Source organism: Aedes aegypti, chromosome 3 (assembly GCF_002204515.2).
Source record: "Aedes aegypti strain LVP_AGWG chromosome 3, AaegL5.0 Primary Assembly, whole genome shotgun sequence".
Classification (NCBI taxonomy): Eukaryota; Metazoa; Arthropoda; class Insecta; order Diptera; family Culicidae; genus Aedes; species Aedes aegypti.
Window position 1 is genome coordinate 41782570 of NC_035109.1, and position 26117 is coordinate 41808686.

Sequence of the window (26117 nt, forward strand, 5' to 3'; positions counted from 1 at the left end):
CAAACTAAAAAACTCAAAAGTTCATGAATAAGAATAAATTATTTCCCAAAACGTGCTTAGATTAATTTTAGACACCAAAACAAGAACATTTAGATCAAAATTTAAAATTTGGATATAAAAATTAGATTGAACCAAGCGTTGCCCGGAAGCCAACTCATATAAAGAAGTTGTTCAAATAATTTGTTGTGATAAGTTTTCTGTATTTTGAATTTCGAATCAAGTGATTTCGGATATGAGCTAAATAAAACAAACGTGACTTGTATTAGCTAATGCATCTTTACATACTTTCTTGGTGCAGTATTCTACTGACGGCTCAATATATTTTCAACAAACGGACCACCTTGTCCTAAAAGCATCCTACACAGTTCCATTACCCGAATGATTCTTACTCCTTACCGAATCAATCTTTCTCTTTTCAGTATGTACATCATTCTTCGCCGAAAATCTCTGAAGTACTAGCCTTCTCCTAAAATACACACAATCATCTTGATATACAATATAGTTGATATTTCATCTCTGATATGACCTAGATATGCACGCTACACCGTATGATATAGTTAGTAGTAGTTTTTCACGCAGGGCATCGTCGCACCACCCCTGGATCCCCAGGCTTCCGTTTATTGTCGTCACTAAGCCCCCTCTTCCCAATAACTCAAACCAAAGCGCAGCACGCTAGGCCAACTGCCGCATCCATTTCAACCCGGGCAGGTTTCACACCGAGGTCGGCAGAGGGCTGCGTGGGATTTCCTCGATCGCCAACGAGGTGGACAGTTCCCCGCTGAAGGCACAGTCCAGGGCCGAGGGCACAACCACGTCTGTCCGCTCGACGAAGTGACGCTCCCGGTAGGCCATCTTGACGTAGCTGTGCGCCGGCGATGGGGATTCCTCAGGTTCCGGAATCGGCGCGAAGGCATGCTGCATCGGCGGAATGTCTTCGTAGTTGGGATTGGTCACCGAGAGGACACCGTAGCGGCCCCCTTCGCCGTCCTTGAGGCTGCGATACGTTCCCCGGCGGGACTTTTGACTGCGGGGCGCCGAGTAGAGCTTCAGGATCTTGCAGTTGCATGATACGAGCATCGCTATCACCAGGCCCTGGGAGTGCGAGAAGAGAGAGATAAAGGATTGTTGACTAAGTTGAATATTATAACAGGAAAATTAAAATGGATTTGTATTACAGATTCATAATATATCATAACAGTGTGCTATATCTTTCAAGGTTTCAATTTATTTTTGCAGATAGCAAAATCGCGAGTGCCATGAAATTGCCTTAATGGATCAGGAGTTTAAGATCATCGTCTATAATCACGCATTCGAATTTTACTTCACATTTTGGTATTGCAATGTCCCTTGCTTCAACAATGAAATTAGTTAAAGTTCCGAGAGCATTGTCAATATCAAGTTTTGTTTGCAAAGAAATGTTAACATCAAGATTACTATCGATGTATGTTTCATATGTATTCCAGTCGTCGGCTCGAACATAATTGAATGTGCAACTGATTAGATTGAGAATCGCTTCATGGGATATTTGAAATGTAACAGGGATACGATCAGAATCAAAATCAGCGTGAGTAACAAGTTAGCTACTAAGGTGACTAGAGTCGGTTAAGACCAAATCAATTGTATAAGGGTTTGTTCGGATTTACCTTAGAAATACACCACTTTCTTTGAGCAGCCTATTGTAGCAGCTAAAACTGTAATTAAATATTTTGTTCGTATTAGTGTTTCACAATAAGTTTAATGAGTTTCACTTACAATAGATAGTTTGACTCTAGGACCTCGTGCAACGAAGTGGTTAGCAGGGCTTGCTAGATACCTGTTCAGTCTGTACATAATTCGTATTTAGGATTTTACAAATGTTGTTTAGATGTATAATTTATGTTTACTTACGTAGATTATCTATAAACCAAGTTTTAACTTTAGTTTTAATCTTCTAGGTGAATTCACTGGATTTTAACCAAAACCTAGTCCCTATGATAAGTAGATAGATAACATGTTATTTCCAATTTAGATATATAATTCAATAGCCAGTTTACCACAATTTCACTTTAGGACTTAAGAAAACTTTAAATTTCAATTTTAGATAATAATTTTTAATTAGTTAGCGTGCTTTGGGAATTTCCGAATACTTTAGCGATCGTATGCATGAAATACTCTATCCTTGTTTTTGTTTTTATCTCTCCTATTCCTTATCCACTGTCACCTTAATCAACGATCTGTAATACAGACTAGACCGTTAAATGATTGCCCTGTGGTTTTCTGTACACCCCAGCCCGTAACTCCGGTTCCGGTTTCCTATCGGAGTCTCCGGATTTACCAGGAATTTCAATAACGGCTAGGTTGGCAACAGCTCTTTTAGTTACACCTTTTGTTGTCCGAACATTTACCTGGCGTACACGACCATCATTACCTTTGAACACTTCTTCGATGATACCGCGGGTCCAGGTCTTACGCTGTCCATCGTTAACGATAAAAACTAGATCTCCTACAGATACTTGCCTATGATCTTCAACCCATTTGGATCTCATGTTTATTGTCGGCAGATACTCCTTGCACCAACGTTGCCACATTTGATCAGCTAAGTATTGTGACCGTTTGTAGGTGTCCCTCAAAGCCTTCGCGAAGTCTGCAGTATTGTCGACCGTTAAATCAGAATTTCTAACTGTCCCACGGAGAAAATTATTTGGTGTAATTGCCTCCGTTGTCGCTGAATCCTGAGGAAGATAGACCAACGGGCGGGTGTTGATAGCATCCTCTGCTTCTGATAAGGTAGTGAGCAGAATTTCATCCGTAAGTTTTCGGCCGTCATTAAGTGCTTTCAGTGCTTCCTTTACCGCTCGAACCATACGTTCCCAGATGCCACCCATGTGCGGTGTACCTGGGGGTATGAAAGTCCACTTTAGAGTGGTACCCGTCACGCTCTCGGCACATTCTTGGTTGAGCTGTTTCAGCATAGCCAACTCGCCACATGCACCCTTGAAATTAGTCCCATTGTCAGAAAAAAACTCTTCGGGTGCTCCGCGTTTGCACATGAACCGTCGAATTGCCATTAAACATGCCTGAGTGGTCAAGCCGTGTACAACTTCTAGGTGTATTGCTCGTACTGCTAAGCAGGTAAAGAGTGCTACCCATCTTTTCTCCTTCTTTCTGCCAACCAACACTTCGATAGGACCCAAGTAGTCTACGCCTACAGAGCTGAACGGGCGAAGCTGTGGAGTTACTCGTTGTACCGGTAGAGGCGCCATCATCGGAGTTTGTGGCAGGCAGCGATTGACTCGACACCACATACAATCCTTCACAGCTTGTCGACTCGCTTGTCGTAATTTGGGGATATGGAATCGCTGGCGAAGTTCATTACAAACTGTTTCTCTATTTGCATGAGCAAATTTTTCGTGGTACTGGAGAATCAACATTTTGGTTATCGCATGTTCTTTGGGTAGAATAATGGGATGCTTCATATCGAAAGGAGCAAACTCGGCTTGTTGTAACCTTCCTCTTACGCGCATTACTCCTTCGGTGTCCATAACAGGGGTCATCTTGTACAGGGTGCTTGACTTTTTGATTCGCTCCTTAGATGCATTACGCCTCAGATTTTTCTCCAATATTCTGACTTCTTCCGGGAATCCCTCACGTTGAGCTTGCCTCCACAGGACTAATTCGGCTGCACGTAATTCTTCCTGCTGCAGGGGTTGCTGGATTGATATTGTTTGTGCTTTCAGTAGACGTATTTGACCAGCAGTAGCCCTAGACACTACTATTGGATTGCCTGCGACCTTGCGGCGACAATTGGCAATGAACCGGATCACATTAGCAGTACTTCGGAGCAGACATCCTAAGCGATTCGTCGAGTCAACATTAATTACTGACACGGACTGTATTGCTTCATGATGTAGAACGCAAGCACGCATCTCTTCGCTTGTATCAACGGCCGGAAAAGGTCCTATTGGCCATTGATCTTCGGGGTTCGAAAGAAATTGTGGTCCGCTGAACCACTCGCTACTAGACTCTAGAGGAGGCCCTTGACCCCATTTGGTTAAAACGTCAGCGATGTTCGTTTTCGTTGGAATCCAACGCCAGTCAGAAATGTTTGTGTGTTCTCGAATTTCACCGATGCGGAATGCCACAAATTGTTTATACTTCAGCTGATCGGAGCGGATCCAGCTGAGAACCGTCCGCGAGTCTGACCAGAGGAAATATTTATTAATTGGAAGGGAATGTTGAGATTGAACAGTGCGTAGCATTCGAGACCCTAATACCGCAGCCATCAATTCTAGACGAGGAATCGATTGCCGTTTCAACGGCGCCACCTTTGTGCGAGATGTGACTAGAGATGTCTTCACCTGGTCATTTACAACTGCCCTGAAGTAAGCGACGCAGCCATACGCATGCTCACTCGCATCCATGAAAATATGCAGCTGAAGAGAATCGATTTCAGACGAGTGGGAATCGCCAAAATAACAGCGTGGGATTCGGATGGCAGCCACCTGTTTCAACAAACTTGTCCAGCGAGTCCATTTCTGCAGTGCTTCGTCGTCGATTTCTTCATCCCAATCGCATCCGGAGCGCCACAGATCTTGGACAAGTGTTTTACCGTGGATCGTGAATGGCGCCAAGAGACCAAGTGGGTCGAAAAACCCCATTACGCAACTTAACACCAACCGTTTCGTTGGTCGTTGAATACCGTCAACGAAAGGCTGCAAATCCGGCCGATGATCGGTGGAAAAAGAAAATGAGTCTTGGTTTGGGCTCCAAATCATTCCAAGAACTCGTTCATTTTCCGTTGTCTTATCAATGTTGAAGTGGACGTCTTTAGTCGGATTTGATTCTCCTAGGCTGTGCAGCACTTCAGCAGAATTTGAAACCCAGTTTCTTATCTCAAACCCTGCTTTGGAGTGTATGAAACGTACTTCTTTGGCACGACGAATAGCTTCCTCGATGGTGTCGACGCTATCGTAATAGTCGTCGACATAATGCTTCTGAACGATAGCGGCCGCTGCCTCTGGATAAGTTGCTGAATACTCCGATGCATTGCGGTTTTTCACGTACTGCGCTGAACATGGTGAGCTGGCGGATCCAAATGTGGCTACGTCCATTACATACACGCTCGGTTCAACGTCTCCGGGGTTCTGCCTGAATAAGAACCGTTGTGCGTGCTTATCCGCCTCTCTAATGCGTAGTTGGTGATACATCTCGCGTATGTCCCCTCCAAAGGCGAAACGGCGCTCACGAAATAGACTAAGCACGGAAGTCAACGGTGTGAGCATGTCAGGGCCTTTGAGCAATTGGCTGTTGAGTGACACACCTCTTACCGTAGCTGCAGCGTCCCAAACCAGACGAAGTTTAGAGGGCTTCTTCGGGTTCTGAACGTAATTTAGCGGAAGATACCATGTTTTATGCGGAATGGTTTCCGCTAGCTCCTTTTCCGTTGCCAAATGAGCATAGCCTTTAAATTGATAATCTTTGATTTGTTGTCTAATCTTCTCGTACAGTTCGGGATACCTTTCCAGTCTCTGTTCTAACTGCTTCAACCTTCGACGGGCCATCGGGAGGCTGTCTGGAAAAATCCAATCATCCGTTTTCCACAACAAACCGGTTTCGAAGTGGCTGCCGACACGGATGGTAGTTCGTTCTAAGATTTCTCTTGCCCTTTTTTCATCCTTCGTTTCATGAACTACTTTTACAACGGACTCTTCTAAGGCGTAATGCTCTTTCAGCAAATTGTACAGGTCGTTATTGCTAATGGCGTCGTGATGACCAACAATGACAGTGTCATTGGTTTTTCGTGAGGTAGGACCGTAAACTGACCAACCTAGTTTCGACCGTACAGCTATCGGTTCTCCAATTTTCCGGACCTTGGCTTCAATTGGTGCGATGGTGTGCAGATTATTCAAACCAATAAGCAGGCCAGGATGTTGGTCCGAATACGAAGTTAAAGGCAGATCTCGTAGATGGCTATACTCAGCAGCAAGTGTACCGGCGTTAAGCGATTGTTTCGGGAGAAGCAGCTTTTCCACCGTTTGCGCTGCCTGTAGCGGCAACCTCTCTTCATTACCCAGAGCGGAGATCCATAAATTCATCATTTTGGAATTAGGTTCTTCTCTGGTAATATCAGCAGTCCATTTGATAGTTAGTGGTCATTTAACCCCTTCGACGCTTAATCGATCCGTGAGCGAGCGTTCGACCAAGGTGATCGACGAACCCTCATCAAGGAATGCTAGCGTCGTGACTTGCTTCTCTCCGTAGTGCAATGTTACGGGAATCATGCGGAACATAATAGAACTAGATGAGCGGATATGCGTGTTGATTACAACCAAATTATCAACTGGATGGAGCAACGAATGATGCCTATCCCGATCTCGACAATCTTCAACATTACATCGAATTTTAAACTTACATGGAGCATTACCATGGTCGTTCAGGCAAATTTTGCAGAGTTTGCCTTTCTCTACAATTTTCATGCGGTCGACGAAATTCATTGCTTTAAAATCCTGGCAAAAACGAAGACGATGGTCTGTTCTCTTACAGGCTCTGCATGGTTTTAATTTCTGCTCTTCGCCGGCCGCGAAAGCTTCATTCGCACCGTGCATGTAAACTGCACCTTTATCCATACCTCTTCCTTTTCCAGCGGGCGCAGGTTTAGTTTTGAATTCTTGTTGGTTTTCGAGATTTACATTTGCTGCACATGCCTCCGCAACGATTTTGGAGAGAAATTTAGAAAAGGTTCTCAAAGTGACTGTTTTCTTCTTGCTGCGAAATCGAACCCACTCTCGCTTATCACCGGCCGGAAGTTTGTCTACCAGATCCTGTATGAGGATCGGATTGATTAAATGTTCTTTCAATCCGGCAGCCTCCAAGTGGTCACACATTTGTTCCACAACGTTTCCAAAAGGTACATAAGACTCTAGTTTGTCTGCCTTTGGGGGATCTAGGCGCTTTACCCTTTCTAGATGGCAGTATAATAACTGCTCCGGACGACCGTAAAGTTGACGTAATTTGTTTATGACTTTCGGCACGGACTTGGGTAATAATAATTGTCCCCGAACACTCTCTAGAGCATTACCTTTTAAACTTTCTTGCAAACGAACCAGGTTTTCTACATCGTTGAACTCACAGGCTGTATTAGAAGCTTCGTAGCTGCCAATAAAAAGCGGCCATTCCTCGGGCTTTCCAGTGAAAATAAGGAGTTTCTTGGAGAGTCCATTACGCGCGGCTAACTGCGCCTTTGATGGTCCTGCCAGTTGCCGCCCCAGCCCGTGTGATACTGGCTTCTTCTTTTTATTTTGGTATCCGAGTGACTTTGGGACCTCTATCTCGCACTCCGATGCCTCTTCCCGTTCTTCTGATGATATCTCCGAGTTGCTGCAGTCTTCCTCAGATTCTTCGTCACTGGTTTCGTTAACCGAATCGTTATCGTCCTCTGAACTGTTCTCGAACTCTGTTTTCTGTGCGTATTTATCAACAGACTTCCGTTGCTTTTCCGGAATCGTTCGTTGCGAAACGTTTGGATTACGCAACGGCGTATCCAACATTTTCTTGTGGTGCCATGAAGAACCTTCGCCTTCGCGTGGGATGGTTTCTTCCACAATTCCCTTCTCAAACTTGGTGTCAGGGTCGACGGAGTTGCGTGACTTCATCGCCATATTTTTCACGCCCATGATCGCATTTTGGTATGACTCTCGCATCCGTTGCATACGATCGGCGTGAGCTTTCTCATCACGGAGCGCTTTCTCCAGCATCTCCTTTTCAACCTGCATTTCCTTCTCTCTTAGCTCGTTCTCAATTTTCAGTTGCTTCTCTTTCAGGACTCGATCCATTTCGATCCGCTTTTCCCTTAAGATTCGCTCAATCTCCATCTCTTGTTCCTTGGCCTTTTGCTCTCTCTCTAACGCTTGGAGTCTTTTCTCCAATGACGAGTTTGACTGATTATCGGATTTTACGCTAGACTTATCCGATTCTTCGGTAGCCAGCGTTTTTGCTCCTTTCGACTTGCCTTTTTTCTTACGGTCATCTGGTTTTCTGAGCATTCCCTCTGCAACCTTTTGGCAAAGCTCAGATGGGCAGAACCATTTCTCCAGGCCGTCAAGAGATTCTTCCGTCACTTCCACGCATCGAAAGTGGAACCAAAGATCACATGCGTCGCATCCAACCATGCCCTCATTGGTTTCCGACGTCTCCGAGCAAACACCACAGGGGGTTAAGGCCCAAGTAAAAATGGAGCAAATGTCAAAAGTAAAAAAGCAGTTTTCGGCGTTAAATCGACAAATTGAAAAAAAAAAAACACACAGCTGTTTTATTTGCAAAATAAAAAGGCTGTGTGTATTTATTTATTCCGATTTGTTGATTTCAAGGACGAAAACTGCTTTTTCATTTTCGACATTTGCTTCATTTTTTCTTGCACCTTAATGTGAAGTTTCCTGCCTTCACCATCGTGTTTGAGGTTAGCTCCGATTATCTATTTTTTAGATTGTTCGGATTTACCTTAGAAATACACCACTTTCTTTGAGCAGCCTATTGTAGCAGCTAAAACTGTAATTAAATATTTTGTTCGTATTAGTGTTTCACAATAAGTTTAATGAGTTTCACTTACAATAGATAGTTTGACTCTAGGACCTCGTGCAACGAAGTGGTTAGCAGGGCTTGCTAGATACCTGTTCAGTCTGTACATAATTCGTATTTAGGATTTTACAAATGTTGTTTAGATGTATAATTTATGTTTACTTACGTAGATTATCTATAAACCAAGTTTTAACTTTAGTTTTAATCTTCTAGGTGAATTCACTGGATTTTAACCAAAACCTAGTCCCTATGATAAGTAGATAGATAACATGTTATTTCCAATTTAGATATATAATTCAATAGCCAGTTTACCACAATTTCACTTTAGGACTTAAGAAAACTTTAAATTTCAATTTTAGATAATAATTTTTAATTAGTTAGCGTGCTTTGGGAATTTCCGAATACTTTAGCGATCGTATGCATGAAATACTCTATCCTTGTTTTTGTTTTTATCTCTCCTATTCCTTATCCACTGTCACCTTAATCAACGATCTGTAATACAGACTAGACCGTTAAATGATTGCCCTGTGGTTTTCTGTCCAGGGTTTCTAGAAGAAGAAAAATCAAGTAGGGCTATTAGGGTATTGAATTGGGAATTATTATAAAGAGCACTCATCAAATAAAATTATGCCGTTGGAATTGATTTGTGAATGTAGCTCTCTTGCTACACTTCAATGCAAAACTTTGCGATTTACCTACTCGCAAGGTACATTGAGATAAGCAGCCTGAAAACAAATTGTATTCACTTGCATTGACTCTTCTTCTTCTTCTTCTTCTTCTTCTTCTTCTTCTTCTTCTTCTTCTTGGCATTACGTCCTCACTGGGACAAAGCCTGTTCTCAGCTTAGTGTTCTTATGAGCACTACCACAGTTGTTAACTGAGAGCTTTCTATGCCAAACTTGCCATTTTTGCATCCGTATATCGTGTGGCAAGTACGATTATACTCTATGCCCAAGGAAGTCAAGGAAATTTCCATTACGAAAAGATCCTGGACCGACCGGGAATCGAACCCAGACACCTTCAGCATGGCTTTGATTTGTAGCAGCGGACTCTAACCACTCGGCTAAGGAAGGCCTCGAAGACTCTTTCTGGCCAATAACCACGATCCATACGAATTTTAAAATTTGTTTGAATTAATGAACAAGAGAGAGGAGGGGGGATCTAAAATTCGGGAAAAAATGGCCACGCGGTGAAAAGATAGCTCCTACATGCTGGTATCATCATACTTTTGGAGTAAATGCACGCCAATGTCGAAAACCGTGCTTGTTCGATCAGCCATAAAAATCCAATCAACAATGACGCCAACTAACAGATTCTGCATTGAAAATCGTTGAATTATCTGACGCAGCAACTTTTTTTCCCCTACAAATTTGCAGACACAATTGCAAACAAGAGCTTGCTCATCAGCAAGGGACCCGAATTGTTTGTAATACCAAAAGATTCTTGTTTAGTCAGCCTTGAGCTTCGTCCATAATTTATCTGACCATACTCGCATAACAGTCCTATATTCCATGGGATTTCCTGTATAAATGGAACTGTTATGCGAGTATGGGCAGTAGGGTGGTTCAAAAAATTCGCTTTTGCTCCATACCGCTCATTCGATTCTAGATCAAATTCTGAGTATCTTTCCAAAATTTGAGCTTATTTGGATGAAAATTGAGACTGCACAAGCCAAACAATGCATTTGCAGACTGCACAAAAGCGAACAATGCATTTTATCGGTCGTAGGGTTTGCCCACGTGCTCTTGAGAATTAGAGCAACACTGATAGTGTTAGATACATTTGGCAGCTACAACATTGCCGAAGACCGTTTTCAAATCGGACGCCACAGTATTGAGTAATTGAGCTGCTTTGCAGGCATCATTGTATGTATGCAGTGAAACATAGTAGCCTAGTGATCCTTTATAGAGAGATAAGCGAAAGTAAAATGGAATGATTTGGCAACAGACCAGCAGTGCTGATTTTGCTCGGCGTCGAGAATAATATTGTAACACGGACATGACTTCCTCATTGCTAAAAAGTGTATTTTGTTTTGTTATAGATCTTTGAGCTACATATCCAAACTAATAAACAGCCAAAAAAAATCAACAACTAAAAGCGCATTGACAAAAATTTAAAAAGAAAAATATTTCATTTTTTTGCTTCACGCAAAATTACTTTTACCGAAATAATTTCAAGCGGATTACATTACTCCTCAAGAAAAGTTCAAAACAAACATAACGCATGTTCGTTTGGCTCACACTTTGACAGCTCTCGCTGCTCGATTGGCTCACACTTTGACAGAAATGTCAGCTTCCGCGAATCTCTCTTTTAAAGGATTACTAATAGTAGCCATGATATGTGTGTGCTATCTTTCGCGCCAGGTACAATATTACAAGATAATACAGTATCTTCAACGATTCCTAAAATAAATTTTATCAACCTTTCTTCCAGATGCAACTTCCGGATTTCTGCAGGCATTTCTAGAATAGTTTTTCAGAGTGTTCCTCTAACGAGTCCGAAATTTCAACAGAAAATTGTAAGGGATTCCTGTACAGAGTTTTACAGGATTTATTTTGAGTTTTTTTAGGGGCCTTCCTTAGCCGAGTGGTTTGAGTCCGCGGCTACGAAGCAAAGTCATGCTGAAGGTGTCTGGGTTCGATTCCCGGTTGGTCCAGGATCTTTTCGTAATGGAAATTTCTTTGGCTTCCCTACGCATAAAGTATAATCGTACTTGCCACACGATATACGAATGCAAAAATGGCAACAATGGCAGCTTCCTTTGCCAATAACTGTGGAAGTGCTCATAAGAACACAAAGCTGAGAAGCAGGCTCTGTCCCAGTGAGGACGTAATGCCAAGAAGAAGAAGAAGAAGAATATTTTAAGTTTTCGTTTCTTTGGTTATGTATTCTATCAAATGTAAATTTTAAAAATACAAGTGAGTTTTGTGCTAACATTTGTTACAAAAATTCTTCTGTAAAGCTTTCTAAAGATTGATTAAGTAGTTTTTCATAGTTTTTTTCAACCGATATCTTCGAACATTTTCTCTTGAATTCCTGTTAGAATTATTCTAGAGATTGTTATATGTTCAGTAGCCACTTCGAAATCGTTTTAAGAGTCCTTCTAAATATTAGCTATTCTTGTTTCTTAGAATATCTCAAGATTTTTCCTTAGACATTACTTCTAGTACTTTTTTCTATACTTGTTTCAAAATTCTATAAGCGACTCTTTCATCGAAGAAAAAAATCTTTTGAAATTCTCGAGTAAAATTCGGCTAAGGTTTTTTTTTCTATATTATTCTTTCATGGATATCTTTAGGAAAAATGTATTTTTTTAAATATATTTAAGAAACTATTTCTAGGACTCTTTCAGGATTAACACCAACTATTCACTCCAAGAATCAAGAATTACTTTTAGATCGCCAAAAGCTATTTTCTCCGGAGCTCTTCTTAGCGTGCCATTGAGTATAATTTAAATAATATTTTCAATAATATTCCCAAGAATACTTTGAAATTCCATCCAGGAGTTTTTCGGGAATTTCTTTTAAAAATATTTCAGAAACTCTTTCAGCAAGACCTCCAAAGATTCATCCAGGTTTTTTTTTTGTTAGAAATATCCAATGCAGAAATTTATGGAATCTAAGAAGTAAAACAGTACTGGTAAGATGGGCAAAATGGCTTATTTTACTGAACGGATCTGATCCGAATCACTCATTTTAGTGAACCGGATCTTTTGAACGGTTCAGTGGCTCAGCGGCTCACAAAGGAAGGGCGAACGGGAAAAAGAGCGGTTTACTCCATATTGCGCGACATGCATCGAATTTTCGTATCTCTCGCTCTCTCATTCTCCGTACATTCTCCCACAGAAACTCACGTATATGGTGCCTCTATCGATTTCCCATTCAAGTTGGCACTTTTTCGCGTAATCATTCATCTGTCAGTATGCAAGTGGGCCGGGAAAATTAGTTGTTTGGCTGTGTATCCTGAGAGTGCGGAACTGCAGCAAACTGTGATTACATATGTGCCGTGGCGCGCAAAGCAAGGCACGCGTCAAGCGTTATAATAAAGTTAATAAATGAAAAAAGGAGTAGGCGTAGGGGAAAATAATCGGTTCGTTCGTTTTCCGGGTCATTTTTTGTCTGATCCATGCATACTTAAATTAAATTACTGGGGCCGGTAAAATTTTACTGGGTTTTGGAACTACCGAAAAATTCAGTAAAATGAAAACTGTCGCCACGCGTAATTAAAAAGCAAATTCCACGATGTTTTATTTTTTATCGATATATGATATAAAAAGAAAGCTCTCTGCAAAATTTCAGTTAAAAATCTCTGTTTTTCGGTTCCTGACATTTATTTTTAGTTAACTGACTTTTTTGGTAGTTCCAAAACCCAGGTATTTTTACCGAACAGATTGAGTGTGTGCCGATCAAATGAATCGACTCTCGCCAAAAAAGAGCCACGGATCATTTGATCTTTTAAGTTAATCGGATCTTTTGAACGGCTCCCATTCTTTTGCCCATCTCTAGGCACGAATAAAGTACACAAAGGCCCATTTCCATACAAAATGTTCAAGTTTGGAGACCTGTATCTCTGCTTCTAGCAAACCAATTAATCTTGAATTTGTTGCCGTAGTTAGAGCTTCTAGTTAGATCAATTTGATAAACAATGTCAAAACTTTGATTGCTAAATATTTTGCAAACGAACAATTTAGGATAAATATTGTATTCCACAATGTTTTGAGATTCGTTGAAGTCGACAAAGTTGCAGAAGCATACCTTCTTCTTAATATTCACATTTCAGAAGTATTTAAATTTGAAACTTTGGGCATTTTTCTCAAAAAAGAATTTCTTTTTAATAACTTCAAATTTTATGATCAGAATTCAGTTCATTTCACACTGATCAAAATTCAAGTTATTTATGAAACGCAATCCAAATTTAAAGTCAATCGGTTTGCTATAAGCTGCTATACAGCTCTCTAAACTTGACTACTTTGTATGAAATTCGGCATTTGTGTGCTTATTTCATTGCATTGTATTGTATCTGAAGAAATTTTCTAATATACTACTTTTAGGGAGTGTTCTTAGAGATATTTATACATAAATTATAGTAAAACACGAAAGAAGCATTGAATGAAGTTCTAAAAAACTCTGAGCTATTTTCTAACATATCCTTGGAAGAATTTTTCATTTCAATATTACAGTGAGAGGCAAAATAAAGTGCCCACCTTACCAGTTTTCGAATTTCTCTCATTGATTTGGTTCAAATTAAAGTTAACACACCTAAACCTTTTGTGATATTTTATTTTTGATGTTCTTTTAAAGTTGCACTTACGAAATTTTGATTAAAAAAAGAATTTTACTTAAAGAAAAAGAAAATCAATTTGTATTGAAAAAAAAGTAGTGACAAAAATAAGTGCCCACTTCCTTCTTGGCCCCAGAAAAGATGATTTAAGAAAAATAAAAAGCAATTTAATAGTTAATGTGTCCTCCTTTGGCCTTAAGGACTTGCTGGAGGCTCTTCGGCATGCTTTTCACCAGGTTTTGTAGGTGTTGTGGATCTAGTTCTTCCCAGGCGCGCTCCAAGGCTTCAAAATAATTATTTTTGTTGGTAACACCAGTTTTTTCAACCCTAGCATCGAGAATCGCCCTCGATGGGGTTGAGGTCTGGGCTTTGTGGAGGCCATTCCAGCGGTTTAATCCGACAAGACCGGAAGAAAGACTTGGTCTTCTTTCCAGTATGCTTCGGGTCGTTGTTCTAGAGAAATATGAATTTCTCTTCAAGGCCCGTCTGGATCAGCGAAACCTCCAGATTTTCCAGCAAGATGTTAATGTAGGAATCTGCCGTCATTATTCCGTCGATTTTCACGACGCTTCCTACTCCACTCCATGAAAAACACCCCCAGACCATCACATTTCATCACATCACACTTCCATGCGTCACCGTTCCTTGGATGTGGCGCTCCTGAAGCTCGAGCTGTCTAACCGAGAGCGGCGGGCTCGTGTGTGATGCAGAGCACCACATCCAAGGAACGGTGAAGCATGGAGGAGGAAATGTGATGGTCTGGGGGTGTTTTTCATGGAGTGGAGTAGAAAACCTCGTGAAAATCGACGGAATAATGATGGCAGATTCCTACATTAACATCTTGCTGGAAAATCTGGAGGTTTCGCTGATCCAGACGGGCCTTGAAGAGAAATTCATATTTCTCTAGAACAACGACCCGAAGCATACTGGAAAGAAGACCAAGTCTTTTTTCCGGTCTTGTCGGATTAAACCGCTGGAATGGCCTCCACAAAGCCCAGACCTCAACCCCATCGAGAATTTGTGGGCGATTCTCGATGCCAGGGTTGAAAAAACTGGTGTTACCAACAAAAATAATTATTTTGAAGCCTTGGAGCGCGCCTGGGAAGAACTAGATCCACAACACCTACAAAACCTGGTGAAAAGCATGCCGAAGAGCCTCCAGCAAGTCCTTAAGGCCAAAGGAGGACACATTAACTATTAAATTGCTTTTTATTTTTCTTAAATCATCTTTTCTGGGGCCAAGAAGGAAGTGGGCACTTATTTTTGTCACTACTTTTTTTTCAATACAAATTGATTTTTTTTTTCTTTAAGTAAAATTCTTTTTTTTATCAAAATTTCGTAAGTGCAACTTTAAAAGAACATCAAAAATAAAATATCACAAAAGATTTAGGTGTGTTAACTTTAATTTGAACCAAATCAATGAGAGAAATTCGAAAACTGGTAAGGTGGGCACTTTATTTTGCCTCTCACTGTATGAGTTATTCTGAGAAAAAATATTGCAGGGAATTCACAGGATTAATTCCTTGAGGAAATGTGTTGAAGAAGTGAAAGATAAACTTTGCTATAATATCTTATGGAAATCAAAACCTTACACTTAATAATATTTAGATTTCTGAAAATTTCCAAACATGGAAATTTCTGTCTGAAACTTTTTAACAATACCTTGAAATAACTCCAGGGAGAATTTATGTATAAAATTCTTGAAAAAATCTGTCAAAAACCCAGGGAAATGCCTAGAGAAATTCTTGTAGGAATTGTTATGCGATGCCTGATTCCTTGAATAATCCGAAAAGGAAACATTCTTTAACAAATTCCTATCATCCGAAGAATTCTTCAAACTTATTTGAAGGAAGTTTTGTCAGGATTCCATAAATGAAATCTTGGAGGTGTTTTGAGAGATATCCAATGTAAAATTTTATGACGGAATCAAGAATTGACTTCTGCTAAAAAATAGGAGACAAAAAATATCTCGATATTGCTGAGAATTAGAGAAATTCAAGCTACCTCCATGAATGATTTTTGTAAAAAAAATACTGGAATTGTTAATAAATAAGTTTCTTGAATAAAATAAAAAAATGTGAATAGTGGAAAATGAAGAGTAATCTCAGAAGGGATTTTCCAACGAATATGTTTTTCATCTTTATCAACGAGATCTTTAGCCCTGGGCTAGTTCATCTCGGGACCAACGGCTTTGCTTCTCTTCCGGAGGAAATCGTCACTGAAATTGTTAGTGACGATGTCGGGGATGGGATTCGATCCCAGGTGCTCGGCGTGAGGGGCGAGTGCTCTAACCACTGCATCAGGTCCAACCCCATTCTAACGAATATTTGAAGTTATTCGTTTTCTGATTCCTTGAAAAATTCCTTGTTGAATTCATTTCAAGATAACCTAACAAATATCTTTTGAGCTCCATAACAGATTGTTGGCCGATCTTTTGCAAGTTCTATTGCCTACTGTTGATGAAACCTTCGAGTGATTTCTGATAAGAAGTCTAATTTTAGCTGTACTCCTAGAATTATTTAAAATGTTTATCATAACGTAATTTTTACATAAACATGAATGTTTGAAGATCTCATTTTAAAAACTAATGCAAAATATTTACCTCTGTAGCAAACCCGTTGATTTTGATTAGTCATATGGTCAACCCCTCGTACGCCAGCTAGCTAATTAATTTTGTAAATGCATGTAAATTATGTACTTTGCATATAAACACACGAATTGACTATGCAATACATATGAAATCAATAAGTAAAGCACAAAATATGTACTTTTTTATTTATCTTATTCAAAATTTTTGTTCAATCTTAGAATTCCTCTACAAAAAAAAAATCCCCTATGTTGTGGCTTCTGGAACACCATCACATTTCTAATTACAGCTTTGACTAGAAGCCTTCATAATGGGAAGATTGTAGACGTTTTTTGATTGCCAATATGAACATTTTTTTTTGTGCTGGGATATTTATCTATGTCAAAAAACTTTTCGTGTTAAACTGGATGTTATTTGATCGATGTTCAATGCCAAAAAACAGCCGGGCACTAATCCAGAGAAAAACATTAAATTGACATCATCCGTTACCTGGCGATTTCTTGTTGTTTGGGGTTACATTCTATTGAACAATTTTCTTCCTTTATACCGGCTACAATGAAGAAGAAAGACCTAAGCTTCACGTTTGCTTTGGATTCTCCCGACCGTCCTCGATCAGATGGTGAATGTAATACCATTCTTGTCATCATGTACCTACCTTACCTTACATCGCGTAATCCCCTTATAAATGTCGCTCAATGCAACTTCGTGTAAAAGCTTTCCACTCTCCAGGAATTGCACTTTGCTTTTTCTGCTGAACGTTGGACAACATTCGAGCAGTGAAACTATTGCAAAAATCGCCACTTCCCACTGTGGAGTCGTGTCATTGCCACCTTTTCTCAGCACAAGAGCTCCATGGAGCATTTCCGGCTCAAAACGCAGATGAAAATGGCATTTCAGACTGGCTGTTGTCAATGTAAATGAAAATTTGTGCAAGTATTAGTAGCAATCCAATATGACATTTCCCTAGAAAATAATTAAGTTTCTACGTTTCAAGTTTTCAATTTGCAAGTTTATAACTGATAAACGATGCATTTCATTGAAATGGTGTCTTCAAAGAAGATCCAGCAAATAACAAGGACTATAAAAAACACTATGACAAAAATTCTAGGCGATTTGCGTTTTGAGCTGGAAATGCTCATGTCGAAGCGGTCCGTGTCGTAGTCGTCATCGTCCTGCCAGATTGAAAGATTAGATGTCGATTCGTTTCAGGCTTCTTTCCGGTCCACCCTCAACCACTAGCAGCCCCACGAATCCATTCGAACAACTTGTTCAAAACAAATCTTCCGGGCGAGCACAAAAAGCGGATTAAATCTGCTGCCATCGAATTTGGATTGTGGCTTCGGCCCCTTGGGGTCTTTGGTATGATTGGTCTCCACTTTTCTATGGCGGTAAATTGATACACAAAGGAGTTTATTGTGAAAAGGTGGATCCTAGGGGGATTCAGGTAGGAGCTGTAAATACTGTTCAGCGTGATTTTCGAACGAGTCAAGTACACGATGCAATCGGTTCTAAATTCTAATTCTCATCTTCTCAATGGTGTCCCAATGCGTTCGACATGAAGAGATTATTGAGTTGTCATCGTTCTCTCATAATCCGACTAGCAAAACATATTAATATTGTATCATAATAATACCTTTATGAGATGTGAACCGTTGTTATAAATCAAATACGGCAAAATTTATTTCTAATATTCCATAACAAGATTATATCAGAATATGTAAATTTTAGAACACATGTAAGAAAAAAAATGGTATAATTGAAACCGAGTGCAAACATCCAGTTAACAACTTTTATCCTAATTTATTTTTACTCAATGTGATATTTGTAACAAAATATGTTACATTTTTGATACGTTGTAGTGCTGTAGTTTTTTTTTAACATCATCCTGCATCGTATTAATAACAACCGTTGTTAGAAAAAAATGATCGTTACTAAATAACTCGTCAAGTTATAATACTGTTAGGTGCAGCTAATCTCAAAAAGCAATAATACTTTTGAATGCTTTCCATGGCCTGATACTGCTGATGGAAAATTAAACTTACGTTTTTTTTTTGGAAAACTACTTCATTGAATAAGAAAACAATACAAAGCTTTCGCCGAATGCTCCCCAGTGTTTCAATTATTTCCCGCGCTCAACTTTTAATTGCCATTCGATACTGTCTTTTCTTCGTTTGCAAGCCACAACCCGAATCCGTTGTCCAACCAGTACACAGTGGGACGAATGTCTAAAATCGTAAACTTTTCTCAATAGCACGTTAAATAATTTCTGTATCGGTATGGCTGCGTTTTCGGAAAAAAATGATGCATCGAGAGACCAGAAATCTAGAATAGAAATTTCATCCCATATGGCACAATTTATTATGATTTTTTATTGGATTACCTGCAAATACGGCTTGCCTTTCTAAAAATATTAAATAACTAAAAATGAAGATAAGTTTGTGTACGAGACGCAGCGTGCATCGAAAATGTAGGTATTTTTTTCTGTTTCTAATGAAACGAGTCTCGAGGAATAAAGACGAAACAATAGATAGTGATAAAAATAGATGGTAGAGTAATTAGAAATCAAAATCTCTCTTTGACTTAATACCTACCACTCGACCCAACAGAAGTGTAACATAAGTGTAAGTGTATTCCTGGAGAAAATCCTAGTAGGTTGTTTGGAAGAGGTTTTTCTAAAAATCTTCATGGCGCATCCCTTGAAGAACCACTAAACAAATTCGTAAAAGAATTCATGGATTTTCAAGAAATTTTTGAGAACAATGGGATAAAACTAAGAGGAATTTAATATAAAAACTTCTCAAGGAAGTATCATGCATTCTCCACAAATAGATGATCAATTCAATCCATTTCAGTTGTCTATGATTTGATGTTCTTATTAATCAGCCATATTTCTTCTGAAATAGGTTCAAAGGCCTTTGTGTCCACAATGCTCACTGGTCAAGGAAGCTAATTTAGGCGGACATGAGGTTTTCGTCAAGATTTAGGGGGAGATCCCAACTAAATTCATAATTCTAAAAATATTTGTTTTATGTGCTCGTGTTACCCATTTATGACAAATAATATCATTTTTATAGTGTGCAAAAATAAATTTGAAAATATAAATATAAATTTTGACATTGCATTTTGATGCTGTATTTTAGTACTAAATTGATCGATCTTGAAAGCTGGCACCCAATACCGGACGCGATCTGGAAATGCCTTGAATTCTGTAAATTTGGACATCATTGAATGTGTTTACCATAGGAATAGTAAATAATTGCCAATTCGATGCATTTGCAATATTTACAAGAATAATTTGAGTTTTTCTTAGTTTGCAAGATGTCCATCAAAAACCTCTTTCATATATGATGAAAAATAGCACATTTTACGGTGTTGTTCTGAATGTTCATTTTTCTTAATTTTATTGCATGTTTGATACCACGATCGACGGAATCCATGAAATATGAATGTATTTTGAGACACTGGTGCAATAATTACAAAGATATCATAAAACAAATCAAGCTGTCTGAAACTGGGGTACAGGAGGTGCTTAACCAAAATTGTAATTTGTCCATATTAAGTTCAATTATGTTATTAAATACAATCATACTATCAAATTAGGATTATGTTCGAACATGCTTACGTGATCCAAAGTATTTTTTTCATATTCAAAATAATTACTAAATAGGCTCAAAACGAATGAGATACGTCAATTTTTTTAAGATTTTCAAACTTTTGTACTTTAAATTTTTAAAAAGGCATTAATATTTCAAGGATGTGTTATTCTACGTAAACATTAGTCTCCATAAAAGCTTCCTTTTCTACTAATACACCATCTTGATTGGGCCATGATTTCTCGATGTTTCGACTTTGTCCGGTATTGGGTGCTGTCCGGTACTGGGGGATCTCCCCCTATTGATTTTAGAGCCATAGTTTCTTCTTAGAATATGTTCAGAATTTTCAGTACTACAAAATGTACGGATCAAAATTTTTTTTACGGTGATCGCAAGAGTGACGTACACGCCAACTTTTTTATTTTAACGAATCGTAAGTTGGTATGTTCAGCAAAGTTGTAGCAAATGGTTATAGAAACAACATTGCCGAACAAACTTTTTCTCGGTTTTGCTTAAGAGCCGAGATAGTCAAGTATTTTCAAAAAAAAAATCGTTTTTTGCTCTTAAGTGTTTTATATTTTAGTTTTATTGACTATGTTCTACAAAGTTGTTATACTTATCATTTGTTACAACTTTGCTGAACATACCAAAGTTGTATTTCTTATGGTTTTCATGTTATTTGAGTTTTTCATCTTAAAATTAGCTATTTTGTATGCCTTGTATCTCAACTATGAGCACCTCAAAAACATATATCTTTCTACCAAATGATTTTGCAGTCTTTCAAGTACCTGTGAGCAAAATTTTAAGAAGATGATATTTTTTTATCTCGTTTAAAATCGATTTTACTAATAGACTATGTGAGATAAATCCATATTTATTGAATATTCATACATGCTCAACTCACAAAAGTCATGGCTACCTAAGCACATCAAACCAAAGGTAACATGTGTATGTATGTAGAAAGATAAAGTCATGGATAAAGTACATCGTTTTTCAGTTGTTTTCGACTAACTTGGAAGCTTCTACAAGAAATTCATCGTCTTTTCCTCTACCAGTATTTTATCTATTCCTAAGCAAGATCACCGGGTTGGAAGTCATCATAAGCCATAAAAAATACATCTACAAAATTTACAGTCTGATTGAATTCTGTGGCATGACTTCCCCATAATCTTCTGATGGATTCCACGTTTCATGTTTTTCTTTGGTAATGCGGCATGCAGGAGAACACCACTTCTATGCGATATTTGTAGGCGTATCAGTAAGTGTAACAGCATTCTAAAGGATCGCCACGAAAAGCTCTCAAAGGAAGGTTGGGGCTGAGATAGAACGAACCTCTTCCAGCTGGTAGGAACTCAAATGGTCGTAACAAGGCATGCCGCTTTTTACGGGAAGTAGATATTTTGTATTGCGAAGTGCGGCCTCATAAATGCGAAAGTGTCAATAAAAGTGCGGGATTGCATTGAATCCTGTAGGTGTCTTCAGAGCACTTATTCTTCGATTGACGAAGAATAAGTCCCCCGAAGACACCTACCCGATTTGATTCAATTGCGCACTTTTGTTAGCGTTTCCGCACTTGTAAAAACTTATGCGATACAGCAGCAGAAATAACGGGACTTGACAAACACCTTCTTTTTCGGATCTCAATCATTTTAAAAGTAGTCAACTTTAATCGGGAGAATTTGAACAGTTTTTGTCAGAAACGTACTGTTAGTATCGCCAGTTCTACGACTGGAACGAACTCTCTCCAACGGTGCAAAAACCACTATCGCATGGAGTGATATTGTCCGGCATGCTGCCAAAGAAGCATAAGAAATGCGGAATAAATCCATCTGAAGATTATGGGGAAATCATGCCAGACAATTCAATCAGACTGTAAATTTTGTAGATGTATTCTATATGGCTTATGATGACTTCCAACCCGGTGATCTTGCTTAGGAATAGATTAAATACTGGTAGAGGAAAAGACGATGAATTTCTTGTAGAATCTTCCAAGTTAGTCGAAAACAACTGAAAAACGATGTAGGGGAAAAGTATCAATTATCGAACTAGCACTAATTTTCGACCCATTCATACGATTTTGGCCTTTTTTGTATGAAAATCCGAAAATTGGCACAGATTTCTTGTAGGTCGAAAATTAGTGTTTTTACTTTATCTTTCTACATACATACACGTGTTACCTTTGGTTTGATGTGCTTAGGTAGCCATGACTTTTGTGAGTTGAGCATGTATGAATATTCAATAAATATGGATTTATCTCATATAGGGGAAGTGGTGGTAAAATGAACACCGTGCCTTTAATCGAGAAAAAACAAATTTTGATGAATTTTTATCACGCACGGACGATTTAGAGTATAAATCTGCGTGATCGAGTTGATATCGAGGTCAATTGAAGTGAAAATATCAACGAAAACTAAGAGTTTTGAAAACCACGTTTGAAAATTATAACTGACGTAACTTTTAGCTTGGAAGACTTGAGGTTTTTCAGAAAGGTGAATATCATTGTGATATCATGTCAAATCTGATACCTATAGAATTATTTTTGAATGGTTTACAATCATTGATGGATGTATTTTCGGTGGGGCAATGAAAATTTTCAGAAATATTTGTTTTGCTCACGTTTTTTGCATGGTGTTCATTTTACCACCAACCGCTGTTCATTTTACCCACATAGTGCAGGTAAAATGAACATTTGCATCGCTTTTTGATAGCGATGAAAATATGTGAAAATTTAACTATTTTAGTCTGAATCCATGTCGCTGCTATAGTTTACATCCCTATTTTTGATGTTGTGCGATAGAACTACACAAATTCGTCGTTTTTCTATCAGAAACAAGATGATTTCCTTAAGGTGTTCATTTATCCACCCCTTCCCCTAGTCTATTAGTAAAATCCATTTTAAGAAAAATATCATCATCTTAAAATTTTGCTCACAGGTACTTGAAAGACTGCAAAATCATTTGGTGGAAAGATATATGTTTTTGAGGTGCTCATAGTTGAGATACAAGGCATACAAAATAGCTAATTTTAAGATGAAAAACTCAAATAACATGAAAACCATAAGAAATACAACTTTGGTATGTTCAGCAAAGTTGTAGCAAATGATAAGTATAACAACTTTGTAGAACATAGTAGGTCAATAAAACTAAAATATAAAACACTTAAGAGCAAAAAACGATTTTTTTTATTAAAAATACTTAATTATCTCGGCTCTTAAGCAAAACCGAGAAAAAGTTTGTTCGGCAATGTTGTTTCTATATTATTATTGTTTTATGGCTATATCGGTCATACGACTCAAAGGTAAAGGGAGTCTATAGAAGCAAATGATGGAAACGAATAGGTGCATAGGCGTCGCAAGGGAGCGACAAGATTGAAATTTAATTAGGTGGTGAAAATTGAGCAAGCCATTTTAAAGTCAGTAAGCATCGAAGCGTCCTGTATTTTGCCTAACTTCTCTACTGGAAAAGGGTTGGCTCAAAGCTATGAGCTTTGCTACCAACACAGGCCAAAAAAAATGTTCATGTTTACCAACAAACCAAATATCCAAACCGAGATATTGTTTGTAGCTCTAACATGATCGTACCTGCCTTCTGATGTCATGCGAAACGTCAAAAAGTAATTTTTTTAAAGGATGTACCGTTTTGATTCATATTGCGGATAGTTGTAAATTCCGGACACTCTATTTTGTATTTAACTATAAAAGTTTGTAATGTCAATCTGCCTTAGACGTCTCTTGAGTGGTTTGACGATTTCATTTGATGATTTGACTTTTCTTTTAGTTATTTCAGTGAGCTGTCCCGAATTCGAAGCAAAATGTCCGGAATATAAGCCATAAGTAAAGGAGCGTCCGGAATAAGAATCATGAGAAGTCCTCTCATTTCTATTAACTTCTAACTATTCATGTTGCGGAATGGAAATCTTCACCCACCATTCAAAAGTTAATTTTTTGAAGGTCCGATAATGCGGAGGAATCATACAGAGTGATTTATTTTTTATGCTTTTCGATGAGTCATACTTCACTGAGGCCTTTAGTGCCCGTGATATGAATTAAATCGGTACACACCCAAAATTAGAAAATGCAAAAAAACAAAAATCGAAAATATTCTTGTTTTCTTGAATCGAGAGAATTTAGGTAGGATATTACATAAATACATAATTATTGATATATTCAGCAAACTTGTTATATTTTCTTTAATCTACAACTTTGCAGAAAATACCAAATTTAAAACTCTTCGCACTGTTTTGTACTATATCAGACACACCAAACATTTTGATCACTCAAAGTATATACTTACCTCCGAAAAAATGTGACATGTTACATTTAACATTATGCAAAATTTTAAATAAGCTTCATTCCAACAGTAACAGTTACTTTTGTTTGAACAACTACATCGTCGAAGTGTCCTCTTCGCTGTCTCGATTATAATGTGAATCATCATATTTGACTCGTTTGAAATAAGAGCATGAAACGAGCTCACCAGTTGACATTGAATCTTCTTTCGGTCCAACAAGAAGATTCAATCCAAAACGCGAAAATGAAACAAAACATGCATTCCGGTAAAACCAAATCGCTTGATCAGGCATTACGAAGCGCACTGCCCGTTTGTACTGTAAAACGCACTTCTGTAAAAAGTCCACTATTTTGAACATTCATCCCACTGTGCAGTACCGGAAGCTCGCCGAGAGCAAAGGATGTGGCCACACAGCCGGGAAAACTTTTTCCCAAGCAAAAAGTTTTTGGATGGCTTCCCGTTGTTCCGTTTCGACGGTCGTTTTCCATCCTTGAGAACCTGTTGTGCGAGGTGCAGAGGGGTTGGGATGCTTTCACGCCACTTTAAGGGATCATTTCGTTTTGTTTTTCAAGGTACGGGGGAAAAAGAAAACTTACTTTCGTTCCGGTTCCGAAGAGGAAACGCCGAGTTTCAAGTGTTTGAGGAAAGTTTCCCCTGTTTGGTGAGATATCCTCTTGTGGTGAAATACCCATTTGGTAAAATGGATTTTATTGGGGGAAATTAAATTAAATTAACGCGTTTCTGGGTCATTGCAAAAACGGTTTCATTCGGGACCTAAGTCATGTCAGAAAAACGCTACATAGATAATCTACTATTTTCGTTTTTAAATTTGAATTTGTTTTGTTTATCTTGCTTAACAAGGGGCTTGAAAACGCCTTGATCGAACTCAACTAGGAACTAACGACTTTACTTTCATCAACCGAAAACTATAGCTTATACTGTTACTCTTTTGATAGGAACATTGAAGTTCATGGTAATCACAATTCAATCAAATAGTAACGATGAAATAAATTGTCTTAACTAATCGAACCCTCATTGTCAAAAAGAGGAAACCCCCCTGTGATGATACTATCCAGCCTTCCCACATCCACACAGAATGAAGAACGATATGAATTCCAAACAATGACAACTTTCTTGGCGAAAAGCACGTAAACCGGAAATGGTTTGTGGATTGAACACATCGTCACGGAAAAGTCGAGAAGTTTCGAAGCCTCTGTTTGTTTGCATCTTCAGACATGATACACTCTCATTGACGCAGCCCTGACCACATGCAACTGTTGGACATTGAAAGATGACCTATTCAGTTGTTGGTTCTGCTCGCTCTGTAGCTACAAGCCTGATAGCAATTTCATTGGAAAACGAGCAAGCCAACATATTGTCATCATCCTACACTCAGAATAATTTGAACGTAAATTTCCCAGGGGTTTAACATGAATGTTTATTTCACCTTCACTGAATATTTTTATAAAACCATCAACAACAAACTGTGTACGTAACACAATATTTGTACAAGCGAGGTTTGTGTCTTTTGTGGAAACCTTATTATTCTCTCTGAAACAGAGTAGAATCATTTTTTAGAAGCTAGAGCTCATGCATAAATTTAAAACTGCAAGTGACAATAAATGAAAACAGTGTTTTTAAGTGAGTCAAAGTGCACTTAAAATTTAAGTACTTTTGTAGTGAAATATTTTCACCAACGAAACACATACCTTTCAAATGTTTAACTGGATGGAAGAAATCTACTTATGATTTCAAATAGTTTTTACGCTATTCTTTTTCTCAGTGTAGGAAATGTGATTCCATCCGGTGTCTTGA

The 26117-nt window shown here is 38.6% G+C and overlaps 1 protein-coding gene across 2 annotated transcripts in view; it reads right to left on the bottom strand.

The window, feature by feature from the left end:
- Positions 1-257: 257 nt before the first annotated feature.
- Positions 258-26117, bottom strand: part of LOC110678020 (latrophilin-like protein LAT-2) — a 378663-nt gene continuing 352803 nt past the window's right edge. For both annotated transcript variants that reach the window (XM_021850387.1, XM_021850388.1), the window contains exon 9: positions 258-1092. In XM_021850387.1, the coding sequence (XP_021706079.1) occupies positions 712-1092 (381 nt within the window). In that variant the 3' untranslated portion in view covers positions 258-711. The remainder of the gene's footprint in view (positions 1093-26117) is intronic.